Genomic DNA, 13,462 nt, shown 5'->3' with positions numbered 1-13,462 from the left:
GGCCACTCAGTGCCGGCTCTCTGGGCAGCGTTCTGGGGCAAGCGTGCGTTCTGCGCCCAGCGCTCAGGGCTGCCGACGGCCCGGCTCTGCCCCGGCCCGGCCGTGCCCAGTCCAGGCTCTGCCCCGGCCCGGCTGTGCCCAGTCCCTGCCCTGCCCGGCTCTGCCCCGGCCCGGCTGTGCCCAATCCCGGCCCTGCCCGGCTCTGCACCGGCCCGGCTGTGCCCAATCCCGGCCCTGCCCGGCTCTGCCCCGGCCCGGCTGTGCCCAGTCCCTGCCCTGCCCGGCTCTGCACCGGCCCGGCTTTTCCCCGGCCCAGCGGAGCCGCTGCAGCCCAGCCCGGCCGGTGCAGGGCGGGCGCTCCCCGCGCATGCGGCCTCTCCGCGCCGGGCGGGGCTGCCGGGCCGAGCCGGGGCTTCCGCCGGGGCCGGGCCCGTGTCCGGCGCGCCGGGGGCGGCGCGGGGCCGGTGCCGGTGCCGGTGCCGGGGCGATGCCCGGGGCGGCGGCGCGGGGCCGCGGGCGCTGAGCGGGCGGCAGCATGGCCGAGGCGCTGCGCCAGGAGCCGGCGGGCGGGCCCGAGTCGGAGGCCGAGCTGTCGCAGCGGCTCGCCCGCACCAAGGCCCGCTCGTACGGCAGCACGGCGAGCGTGGCCGCGCCGCTGGCCGAGCGCTACGTGGAGCACCGGCTGAGCGCCGGGGACACGCTGCAGGGCATCGCCCTCAAGTACGGCGTCACGGTAAGGGAGCACCGCCGGCGGGGCCGGGAGCGGCGCTTAGAGCCGGAGAGTGGCCTGGGTTGGAAGAGACCTTAAAGATCATCCAGTTCCAAACCCTGCCTGCCGCGGGCAGGGACACCTTCTGCTAGCCCAGGTTGCTCAGAGCCCCATCCAGCCTGGCCTTGGACACCTGCAGGGATGGGGCAGCCACAACTCCTATGGGCAGGCATCTCCGTAGGCTGGCGGCTATAGCCCCGACAGCGGGGACACTGGGGCCGGAGCCGCGAGGTGACAGCAAAAAGGTGTCCCTCAGGCATTTCCTACACACAGTGCGCAGGAAGCGGCGTGGGTACGGTGTTAGTTCGAGTTTCAGTATTTAAAATGCTGACATCAGAAGCACGGCCTGCCCGGAGCGGGCAGCGCTGGTGCCCGGGGCTGGCAGGTCTGGAGCTGACAGCGCTGGGTTCCGGGGCCCGGGAAAGGACTCACACCTGCTCCCACCCAAAAACCTGGACTCACACCGCTGTGCACCACTACACTCACTGCAGGCTAAAAAATATAATCAGTGTCATTAAACTTATCCTTAAAAAAGCATAATTTTGAGCTTGACACACAGGCTGTGACCAGAGAAGGAATTTCTTATAGTAACTTCAGGGCTAAACATTCTTCCATTGCAATCTGCCTACCAGTCCAGAGGTGAGGCACATATACCACTGATTTGAAAGTGTTGCTGCTTTTCTGCTCACTTTCTAGGGAGAAAGAAAGTTAATTTCTGAGATAACTGTTGAAAGGCTTATGCCAGCCTAGGACATGCAGAGTCCAATAAAGTCTATCAGCAGACCCTTCTACTGCCATTCCAGACGGAGCAGAAACCATCCACCCTGTGTGCAGCTTCAGTAGTCCCAACACAGAAAATTGCTTAGGGCTGAGCAGCTGAAGAGGTGGCACTGGTACAGTCAGTGCCACTTTGACATCAACTGCAAACAGCACCTTCCAGTTGGGCTCCTTCTAGGAGAGCTACAGAGGTTCTGACTGGAGTGGCTTCTTTTCCTTCTCTTGGTCTGCAAGATCTACTAAAGCCTTCTATCACCTTCAACAACACAAACTGATCACTAAAATAGTAGTTTTCTAGAAAAAAAGGCATTTCTAAGCTATTTACAACTCCCTTTCAGGTAAAGTGAAGTTGTGAATCAGACCTGCACAAACACCTCTAAGTTGTGAACCATGAATTTTTGTTTATAATATGAGTTTGATAAGTTTTTGCTGTGCTAATGATGTAAAAGATGTATGTTGGGATTTTTCCCCAACCTCTAACTGATTATTTGATTTAATAAGTGCTCTGCTTTAGAAGCCAGAGCTGCATTGTTACAGACTGCAGTTGAGAGAGGTTAACTGACATGAAATGCCCCTCAGAGCAATGACAAGTCCAACAGAGTCAGCCCTTGTGTTTATGTTTTTGAGGGTTTCAGCCCAGGGTAGGAACATTTGCAAACACATTTGCTTTGAGCAAAATGCAGGCTGTTGTGTGTTCACGCAATGACAAAGACAGATTTCCTCTAAAGAGTCCTTCTGTTTGCTTCCTGCATCATGTATTCTTGGCTGGAAGTGAGAGTTGTAATGGAAACATCAGAATTATCTTTGGCTGCCATTGCCTCCAGTATTGCTGGTTTTAGGAGTTTCCCCTGTGGTTTTCATCACTGGGAGCTAATTTGTAGCCAGAGACATCCTGTCCAGTGGCTGCCTTTGCATGACTTGGCATAGACAGTTCAAGATAGATAAAAATACCATGCTGGGGGAGAGGGATCAGTGTGCTTTGTTTGGCCTCATCCTCTGCCCTTCACCCCCTCCCCTGGATACTGCCTATTAATCTTTAGAACTTGCGTTTGTTATATTTCCCTTTTGAGTAAATTAACACTTGAATTCATGTTTATGGTTCAGCCAGTTTATGGTTCAGAGCAAGTGCCGTATCCCTTTTGAGGGGAAAAGGATGAGGACTATATTTCATTGTCACTAGAAGTAGTTTTGATTAATTAGTTCAGCACCAGTTTACAGCTTCAGTTAAGATATTAAGCATGTACTGAATCTTTTGCTCTTTCACCATGATAAATTTGTAGCTAATTGGCATTACTTCAGTTGTTCTAGCACTAAAAAAAGAAAACTCTTGTTAAATCCTGCTCTCCATGCACCTCTGAATGCAGAGTCACACTGAGTTGTAGGAGTTGTATTGCACATACAAAGTCACCTGCTCAGAGCTGGGGGATGTTCTTTTTAGAACCAAGTACTTTCCTTTTCATTATTGCTCAGTGCAGAGGTACAGAGTTCCAAATGCTACCAGCTGGTATTTTAGGAAGGAATAACCAGAGGTAGAGTTACAGAGAAATAGGAGAGAGAATAGCAGTGCAGTGCATTATTTATCAGCTATTGAAGCATCACCTTCCAACTCCCCTGCAGTAGGCTCTCAGTTTTCAGCTTCTGTATTGCATTTTTCCAGAAAAGCTCCAGCTAGTGTTTTAAACTTTTTTATACCCATCAAGACAGACAACTTACAGAGATTTTAACAATTGACATTTACACTAGAGCGATTAGAAGTCTCACTAAGGCCAAACTCTTACTGAGTTAGGTAAAGCTTCCTTTATACTCTTCAGATGGTGCTGAGCTTGGGAGAGAACTTGCACCCTTATACTCATTGAGCCTTACTAAAAATGGTTTCCAAGCTTCAGGAGGTGGAAGAGTAGTGATCTTCTCTTGCTTGTGACACTGGATATTAGCTATTCAGTTTTTAAATGGGATTATTAAATTGAAGCATTTCATCATTTTAGTCATCTGCATCAGCAGGTTGAACCCTCATAGTAGCTTTATCCCTCTTGTTTGGATTCTGCATCATTTTTACCAGAGTTCACCTACACAAGCTGCTAGCAGTTCTGAGCCTTATTCTAATATAAATCCAAATCAAAAGTACATTTGTGGTAGAATTTTTGTTCTTTGGCAGGCTGTTCCTCTGAGCCTGCATAGAGACTGCAAGACTGTTCAAGGACAGCATCTTTAGGTAGTGCAAGACTTTGAAAAAAGCAGTATTGTGGAGTCAAGTGCACATAAAGCTAGGGTGTTAGCAAGGCTGAAATAGAACATGCACTCTGAAATGACTTTGAATGCAACAAATTCTCTCCTGAAATAATTGCTGCTGCAAAGAAAGTATAGATTTAATTTAACTAAAGGTTGTATACTACTTCAGAAAGGTAATGCTTTATACTTTGCCAAAACCTAATAGCTTATATTTTCTCTATCTTTTTCAGATGGAACAAATAAAGAGAGCAAATAAACTTTTCACTAATGACTGTATATTTCTGAGGAAAACCCTGAATATTCCAGTTATATCAGAGAAACCATTACTGTTCAATGGACTCAATTCACTGGAGTCTCCTGAGAATGAAACTGTTGACAGCTCCCCTTCTTGTGATGAAGGACTAGTGGCAGTTCAGGAAGAAAGTAGCTCTTCTCCCAGTCCTCCAGAGCCTGACAATCAGCCCACTGCACCAGAAGAATTATCTGCCAAAGATTTCCTACAGAGATTGGACTTGCAGATTAAGTTATCCAAACAAGCAGCCAGAAAACTAAAAGATGAAAATGTCAGGTAAATGCCACTTTTGGTGTTAAGCATTGTAATCTCACCCTGAAGGCATTGCAGTCTAAGCTGACCCCTCTTTGTGGGGTCTCAGCATCTGTGGCTTTTACTTGTCAACAGCAAGTGCCTCTGTTCTCATGCACCAGGTACATTCAGAGCACAGCATTAGCAGGTGCCTTGCTATGGCAGTTAGAAAGGCTGCCTCACAACAGATTATTTGGAGAATACAAATACTATTTGATAGAAGCCAGAAGGCCAGGATTCTCCAAGATGTCTTGCTGTGTAAGTAGGCAGCTATTTAAACAAAAACATAGTTTTTGGTAGAGTGTTAAGCAAAGGCCTATGAGGAAGCTGATTGTGTACAGCAAGGCATGATTCTGTTTTTCTTCTGTCCCAAATTGCCTCATTGTGTAAATACTCTCCATGACACAGTTTCAGTTAAGCTTTCCTATCTCCTATGCACTTCACCCCACTTTGTGGATCCACCTGTGCAGACTTCATCTTTTCTTCAGTATTTCCACAGCCAGGAGCTCCCACATATTTACTCATAGAAAAAGCAGTACTTTGTGACCTCTGTGCCACAATAGTGGCCCATATCCCCTCACGTGTGTAGGTATGCTGTGGATAGCACAGAAAGACTCAGAACAAGAGTGGGTTTCAGTAGTGTTTGTTTTTCATGTCCTTGGGACAAACTTCCTCAGCTTGTTCACAATCAGTCTCTTGGGCTGGTTGTCTGCCTGTTATTCCTTGCAGAAATCCCTTCAGTGGGGGATGCTGAGGTGCTCCTTCTCACAATATAAGGTATGACTTCAGGGTACTGGTACTGCTCCTCTTACCAGAGAGCTGGAGAGAAGTTATGCCTGCAGATATATGCTTTGTTTTTACAAATTTGTTCAGTGTAAAACTTCAGCATCTTGGTTCACTGTCCTTTTTGTTTTGAGCAATGTTTTTGTAGCAGGCCAGAAGAAATGCAAAAGGATTAATACAGTTCTCTGTAGCATATCTTATTAATTTGTGTATTTGTATATTAGGGAAGAATACTCATTATAAAGCAGTTGTGATAGTTTGAGAAAATACAGTGGTGCTTCACCTGGCTCAAAACGCTCTTATGCTGAAACTGAACATGACTTTAGTGATGCTTTTTGTATCAGATAGTTGAATATGAAAAAGGTAAACAATGCCAGATATCTAATGCAAGCTGTTTATAGAGTCCTTAAGATAGACTTCAGCCATATACTGGGCTTCTGGAACAGGTCACATCTTTCTGCATTCACCTTGGAGGGTCTAATTTTGAAAACCTTGTAACTGAACAGAGCCTCCCTAATCAGTGATTGAAGCCAATATAACTGGTGTCAGCACAGGAACAGAACCTTGTACTGTCATCTGCTCACTTGCCTTGACCTGAACCTAGGAAAGACTATGGTCTTCAAGCCTTCAAAGCTCACAGCTGAGATAATTTGCCCAATATTTTTTCACCCTCGTTGGCTATCAGCTGAGGAAAGAGATGCCTCAACAAAGGAGGCTCTCTGTGGAGAATTCTTTCAACATCCCAAAACTAACAACTCAGATTTTGTTGTTTAATTGTGCGTTCTAGAAGCATCCAAGCATTTGAGTGTACTTACTCACAGTCAGGTGTCCTTGCTCTCACAGAAGCAGTTATTTGTGGCCTGATGTGCACCATAGCTTGCAGGAGATTCTTTCAGTTCCTGTAACCCACTGGGCAAAGCGGCGACAGCAAACGGGAAGAGACAGCACTACAGAGTGTTGTAATGCTGTGCTGTTCCTTTTCCATCCCCTGAAGGAGAATGTTGCTATGACTTAGCACTTTGCTATTTTAAGCATCTTAAAAGTGAAGTAAATTGTCTGGTCGTTAAACATACACACACTGCCATGGTGGTGCTTGTGGGTCACTGACCAGAGCTACTACTGTATAATTTTACTTCATGTAAAGCTCAGCCTCTTTTTAAGCCATCAGAACAGACTTGTACTTGCTATGTATGGTTCTAAGATCTGTATGAGTATTATTTCCTGGTCATTAGCCTGGTTTGGGGTGGTGTTGCAGAGCCTGGCACTGCAGCTGGAACAGAAGAGCAGAAGCTGTTCTGGCCGAGCAGTTCCAAGCCTTGGTCAGAAATGTCCTTTGCACATTACACCAGTCACTGCTTTGCTTCAGTTCCAGCATAACAAGCTGCTTTACAGCTCGTTCTTAAGTCCCTGCCCTGTAGAGAAGCCCCTCAAAGCTCCCACAAGCCCAGTGCAGGCCTTCTGCCCTCTGCTGACAACTGCCACCTGTATCCAAGTGCACCTTGCCCAAGGCAGGTGGGGACAAACAGCCTCAGCAATGGTTTTGGTGCTTGCGTGTCTGAAGAGCTGCTGATATAACAGCAGTATTTCAGCTCTTCAGTTGTCTATACTCACCCATAAATAACTCAGTTCAGTTCAGTGTTTAGTTGTTGGTAAAGATGGATGGATGTCCAGGTTAGGATGGATGGTATTCCTATAAGGCTTTTAAGAAGAATGTCTGAAAATCTGATTTTAGCAGCCTTTGATTAGAAGGAAGGTCTTTTTGCTGTAGTTCTGCCACATTTTATTGTCCTATAACAGGAAACAAAATTAAGTAGTACAAAGTAATTTCCAGTGTAGAACATAGAAAGGAAGTTTCTCTCCTACTAGAGTCCAAGCTCTGAAAATAAAAAAGTTATCCTTCATCCTCACACAAGCTAGCAGGAGATTGTTATTTGCAACTAAGTTCTGCACATGTGGCTGGACACCCATTGCTCCAGAAGGGCATATGTTGGAGCTTCAGAATGTACTTTTTGAAATATTTAGCTTTGGGCAAGTTGTTATGGTTGAATTTTACAGAACTGCAGTCCAGTCTTACCAGCTTGCTGTGTTGATAGGTTTCAATTCAGAAAAAAGCTTTAAAATGTCTTGTGAAAATTTGTAAGTAAAAGTGGCTTAGTGCTTTTTCCACTAAACATGAATTATTTGCTTTCTTACTTTACTGTCATGCCATGTATCATGGAAAGCTTCTGCAAATGATACATTATTAAGATTATAGTCTTCCATGGCAGTTTTGGATGCAGAACTGGATATAATGAAGGATACTATTTAAATGTATACAGATATTTGCATCCTTGGTACTGGCTTGGTAGCATCACTAATGTAAATAGATGTAGATTTGTAAGGAAGGCTAAAAATCTGTTCTCAGTACTACTGTAACCACACATCCATGCAATAACAACCAGTTTTATCCCAATCTTGGTTTTTTGAGGTTTCTGTTTTTGGCAAGATTATTTCAAGGCAAAGGACATATTATGCCTTTGGCTTAAGATGATAATTTTGCTGGGAAGACAAGTTACTCTGCTGTTTGGTTAGTTTGTAGGTTAGTTCTGTTTTGGGGGGTTATATGAAATTTAAGTTGTAGATAAATAATCATGTTTATTAGGGAAAAGTCTTCATGGTTTTGATATTGAAATATTTACTTTTTACCTTATACCATTATTAGACTCTTTGAATAACTGTACCTTTGTATGGAGGTACACACAGTGTTAAAAGCAATCCTTTCACAGTGTAGCAGCTGTAAAGTCCTTCTGTTCTTACCAAAACACTGAACTTGGCAGCAGCTTTAGGGTTGGACTCTCAGGAACAAAACTATGAAGCTACAGTAGTACAGAGCAATGACCTTTGGGGAACTTGGCATCCTTGATGCTGCACTGCAATAGGTTTACATAACCCCTGTTTTTATAGGCAATATTGTCAGGTGAACAGCAGGCAGACTGATTTTCTTGAGGATGTTTTAAAGCAACATTACTTGGCTTTATCCAGTTATTGCACTAACAACAACATTTGGGAGAAATTGCTTTTTCCTAAGAAAATCCAAATGATCAGTCTCCATGGGGATTGATGTAAGGAAAGTATACATCAGGAGCAGCTTGCAGCATCAGGATACAGATCCACCCACAGCTATGATTGACTGCTCCTGTTCTTGCTTCTTTTGGTCTCTCTCTATCCCTCCTGCCATTCAAAATATTGAAACAAACCTCTAACTAAGCTTTATTTTTTTAAAAGAAGAAATGAAAAGCAACACTGCAGGAACTCCAGCATGCCCTCCACCTTGTTATCCTTTAAGTTGTTCTAATTGATTTGATCAAGAATACTTTGTAAAATACATTCTGATGTTGTTGACCTTTCACAGCTTTACTTGCTTTCAGCATTATGTTCTTGGCATATCAGGAACCCCAGAGATGTGTAAGTTACAGTATTAATCTGCAAATATTCCTGTTAGGCAAGGCTGGCATGGCCTGTTTTGACCCACTAGGAAAACTGGTCACCTGCATTTTCATTGCAGTTTTACTGTTGAGAATGGATGCTCCTGACCTGATGATCATTTTCTTTCTAGAGATGAGGAGAATGAGGAAGGTCCCTATGCAACTTCTTCGTATCACCAGTAGAAGACAGACGTGATGGCCTGAAAACTTTCCATGAAATCAGTTCTTACAGAACTAAGCAGTCAATAATTCAAAACCCAAGTCTTTTGGACTCATCCTCTTGATGTACTTAAAAGAAGTCATGAATGGGTAATTGCACTGAAATTATGACCTCTTCTGCCTTCCATAGGTTAATGTCCTTATGTTATATCAATAAAAGGTTTAAGCCTTCCAAAACTAGCAATGGCCTTTTTACCCCTTCTGTGCAAACTGTAGCGTGGTAGCAACTATATATCCCTGAGGTCACCTTTATGCAGGATGTTGATCTTTAGTAAAGATTTTGTAAATACTTGTTAAAGTGAAATTTGTTTTAAGTATTTAAAAATATTAAATAAGTTTGCTTGTAAATGACAAATGATGGAAGTAATAGGAATTTACTTACTCTGCAAACATAGGCAAGTTTACTGTGAAAGTTTTGTCTACTTCAGGGCTGCAGAACTTGCCTGTAAACCTTGTATGTGTCTGTGTGTGGTTATGATGTATTCCTAGAAAGGGGAATTCAGCTCGTGTTGATAAATTAAAGCCTTTTTGGTTAAAGAACTGTTTGCATATTGGATTTCTACTCATAAAAGGGATGAGTTACACAAGAGGTTTTTTTGTGAGATATGACATTGGAATATCAGATGTGTGTTCTCGTGTGCAGTTAAATTTTGTGTGGTTTTAATTTAATAAAATACCAAAAAATAGTGATGTGTGTGTTCATAATGAAGTCAGCTTGGTTCCAGCCTCTTTTTAGGGAAGAATGGATTCTCTAGTTTCACAAAGTATTACATTGTAACTTCAGGGTAAATAATGTCTTTACCCTATCCATATAACTCACCCTCCTAGGTGAGAAGAGCTATCTGCCCTAGTTGTGCAGTTTGTTAAGATGAGTAAGAGGCACGTTAGCAAGCCTTCCCTGTTCTGAGAAGATGTGCCAGTATTCAGGTATGCAAGTGGACTCCATCTGCAGCTCAGGGACACAGAGTACAACCTGCAATCACTGTTGCCCTGAAGTCAGGGTATCAGGAACTTCTTGTTACATATCCTAGATTTTTTTCCCCAAGGATTCCATAAACTTCACAAAAGTTTTGTCATTAAAGATCTGATGGATCCCCACTGAAACTGATGCAGTTTCCTATCATATAGATCATCAGTATTACCCTAGAAGAAAAAGTTTTCAGCAGTATGTTAACAGGGAAACAAAAGAGAAAGTTTCATTACACTCCTAAAACCAGAAGTAAAAACTCAAAGCTCAGCAGGAATTGGCTGCTTTTGTGCTCTGCCTGGGCTTAGGGTAACACCTAGCAGCCTTGGGCTAGGGCTGTTTCTGAGGAAGAAGCCATGGAGGCAGGCATGTTGGGGCAGTTTTGTGTTCCCCTTGGGATGCCTTTCTCAGCTGCAGTGTGCCTGGAGCTCGGGGCTTTGTGGTTTCTGAGACACCAACCCTAGGCATAACCCTAGGTGAGGGATTCCCTTGGTTTGGCTGGAGCTCAGAGCCAGCAGGCTCATTCAAACTGACTCTATTGCTTCCTAAAAAGCAGGTCTGCAGTGGCACACAATAACAGAAAAAGCTTAGAGTTGAGAAAAAAATGTCCTGATTTTTCTTGAAGAGGCTGGTGGATTACTTTTTGGTTTTGTATCTTTCTTAGATTGGGATTGTATCTATTTCTTGCAGGATTGTAACTTCTCTTGTTGTCATTTAATTACAGTAGAACATTACAAAGCCAGAATTTACTATTTTTTCCAAAGGCCACCCTACCTTCAAGCCCAGCTGTATTTTATTATTCCACAGAAAAATGTAATCCTTTTCTATTGAAGACCTGCTGTAGTGATCCCCCCAGTGCTGCAGCACAGCCAGGCTGAGAGTTCTTTACTGAGCAGGTCAGAACAGCTCCCTGACACAGGAGCACTGCACCTCCTGCCTCCCAGGCTGGGCTGCCCAGCCTCTGGGAAGCCACAATTCACTTGGGCCTTTCCAAGAGAAGGGCTGTGCCTGTGGGCTGCAGGACCTGAAGGACACACAGCATTTGCACCTGTTTTCCCCAACAGAAAACTGCCATAGCCTCAAAGAGCTAGGCAGGGGATAGAAAAGATGCATTCTCTTTGATACACAACAGCAGCCTTGTACTGCTTCCTGTGCTTTAAACCCAGCTGGCAGCTCAGCCCCTCACTCCCCCCACAGATGGATGAGGCAGAGCACCACAAGGGTGAAAGGCAGAAAACTCACAAGTTGAGAGAAAGCCAGTTTAACAGGTAATGCAAAAGCTGGGCACAAAAGCAAAGGAAAGGAATTCATTCAGCACTTCCCATGGGCAGGCAGGAGTTCAGCCATCTCCAAGAAGGCAGGGCCCCACCCTAGGTCAAGGTAATTGGGGAAAACAAACATTGCTACTCTTAACAGCCCTTTCCCCTTCCTCCTCCTCCTGCCCCAGCATTACACACTGAGCATGGCACCACATGTTCTGGTGTTGTCATCTTATTGTAAAGCTCTCATACCTGCTCAGTGATTCCTCATGGGCAGCTGCTCACAGCACTGACTCCTTCACTGCACAGCCAACACACTCCAGCTCTCCCCTTACCCAGCTAACCCACTCTTGTATAGCCCTCATTAGACACAGCTGTGGCCTGTTCCTAATCTTTGATAATTCGTGCAGCCACAACCTCTTAGGGGTGAGATTACCTTCTGCACTATCTCTATTTTCAGTCTGGGACATCCCCTGGTTAGGGTTTGGGTTGGTGTTTAGGGTTAGGAGATAGGGATCAGGTTTGGCATAGGATTTGTGTCAAGGAATTTGGGATCAGCTGTCCTGCCTGGGGTCCCTCCCAGCTTCTTGTGCACCCTCAGCCTCCTCAGGGGTGGGGTGAGGAGAAGGAAAGGCCTTGGCTCTGTGCAAGCTCTGCTCAGCAGAAATGAAAACATCTCTGAGTTATCAACACATTTGTGTTTCCAGCACAGATCCAACATATAGCCCTAAATTGGCTACTGTGGAGAAATAAACTCTCCCCCCACCAAAAGCAGCACACTAATGTAGCTTGTAGTAAAGAGTTTAATAAAGTACAGTATCAGAAACAATAGTCTATTAGAAAAGCTCAAAAGGTGAATACCATATATATTGTACTTATTACATTTTCAGTCATAATTTAGAAGTGAAGGATTTCTGAAGGATCCAGCAGAGATAGAAACAACACAGAAACTGATTTTTGTCAGTTTTGAAACAGAGATGTGCAGTTGAAAAAAAGAAAGAAAGCAAGCACTGTGATTTACTAATTATGGCTAAACACACAGCAGTGCATGTCAAGTCCTAATGTGCTCCAAGTGTTCCCTGCAAAATGAGTACTGATCTGTGATGCAAGTTGAAACTTGCATCACTCGGTTTGATTTTATTTCGGGTAAGTCACAGCCCTTTAGGAATGCAGGGTGATTCACCAGGCTGGCTGTGTTTCACTGTCTGGTTCTGAGAGGTGTGATGTACAGATAGATGTTCATTCCATGTACCAGCAATGGAACCAGTATTTGAAACATTCAAGGAACAAGTTTAGTGGGCTTGGGCAGGATGGAAAGTGAATTTAGTTTGAGGAACTGTAGCTGTGATTTCTGGTCTATCTGTCAGAGGCTTGCTCTGTTCTCACCTACTCATCAGGCTGCTCCAGTTATCTCCCTGTACCCCCAGGGATGCACAGCAGCAGGGTAAATACAGAACAACTCCAAGAATGTGCATACTCTGAAATACAATCAGGGCATGCCCATTGCTGGGTTTTTGTTTTCCTAAGTTATGCCACTGATACTTTGTTCAAGCTATAAAATTTGCAAACTCAGAGGTTAACAAATATCACCACTCACTGTTCATAGTCACTGGCCACTGGTTGATGACATCTGCCCTTAAGTACCAGACTCGTGAGAGGACTAAGAAAGAAACTAACTTCCACTGAAAACTGAAATTATTCTTATACTACTCATCATGTTGACAGGAGAAGGAAATTTGGGGTCTTTTTAAAAGTAGTCATTGGAGAAGAACGGTTTGTCCTTTTTTGTTTTTTTCAAGTGCAGATCCTAGGTCACTGCCACTTCCCTATCTGTAGAGGTCTATGGTTAGTTACCATCCTCCTGACTTCTGTTATAAATCCAAGTTTGGGAAACAGTTTGCTTTTCCCACGTGATGGTCACATAAGAAAGGAAGTCAGAAGCTGTTGCAGAATGCAACTGAGATCTATAGAGACATAAAGAAATTTGGATCTTTGGGAACAATAGCAAATAATAATAAACTAACAAGAGGCTTTAGATGAGAAAAAAATGCACTGATTTAAAATAGCATTAATTCTTTTTTCCTAATTTTTTCTATAGAGTTTCTAAGGGACTATTTGTCAGGGGAAGATTACATTGAATACATTTTTGAATATGGTTTTTACCATTAGTGACTGATACTGCAATTCAGTGATTCATGTCAGGATGTGTATGAGCAGGCAGTGATGATGTATTTTGTGGATGCTAGAAAACACTCACTGGCTAATGTTTCATCAGTTTGCAAGGAGTTATGCTGTTAAACCTCAGTGCTATCACAGTCACTTAATGCTGATTATCAATAATGCTCAGTTGACAATTTATGTTTTGCAGGGATTCCAGGGTTTACTTCAGTTGGCTGAAAAACATTGGTCAAA

General features: G+C 44.0%; 1 protein-coding gene across 2 annotated transcripts; it reads left to right on the top strand.

Moving 5' to 3' along the window:
- The first annotated feature begins 388 nt into the window (after positions 1–388).
- On the top strand, positions 389–9,510 carry LYSMD2 (LysM domain containing 2). Of its 2 annotated transcripts, XM_009089917.3 has the most exons (3): positions 389–733; positions 4,006–4,343; positions 8,737–9,510. In XM_009089917.3, the coding sequence occupies exons 1-3, from the start codon at positions 536–538 to the stop codon at positions 8,786–8,788; spliced, it is 588 nt and encodes a 195-aa protein (XP_009088165.2). In that variant the 5' UTR covers positions 389–535; the 3' UTR covers positions 8,789–9,510. The 2 variants fall into 2 exon arrangements, with proteins under 2 accessions (XP_009088165.2, XP_050834538.1); XM_050978581.1 differs by lacking the exon at positions 4,006–4,343.
- Positions 9,511–13,462: the final 3,952 nt, after the last annotated feature.

Source organism: Serinus canaria, chromosome 10 (genome assembly GCF_022539315.1).
Source record: "Serinus canaria isolate serCan28SL12 chromosome 10, serCan2020, whole genome shotgun sequence".
NCBI lineage: Eukaryota > Metazoa > Chordata > Aves > Passeriformes > Fringillidae > Serinus > Serinus canaria.
This window is presented reverse-complemented; position numbering and strand designations above follow the sequence as displayed.

Coding starts and splice junctions, on each gene's coding strand:
- LYSMD2 (XM_009089917.3), top strand. CDS start 536: ATGGCCGAGGCGCTGCGCCAGGAGCCGGCGGGCGGGCCCGAGTCGGAG. Junction 734..4,005: donor CCCTCAAGTACGGCGTCACG/GTAAGGGAGCAC, acceptor TATCTTTTTCAG/ATGGAACAAATAAAGAGAGC. Junction 4,344..8,736: donor CTAAAAGATGAAAATGTCAG/GTAAATGCCACT, acceptor TTTTCTTTCTAG/AGATGAGGAGAATGAGGAAG.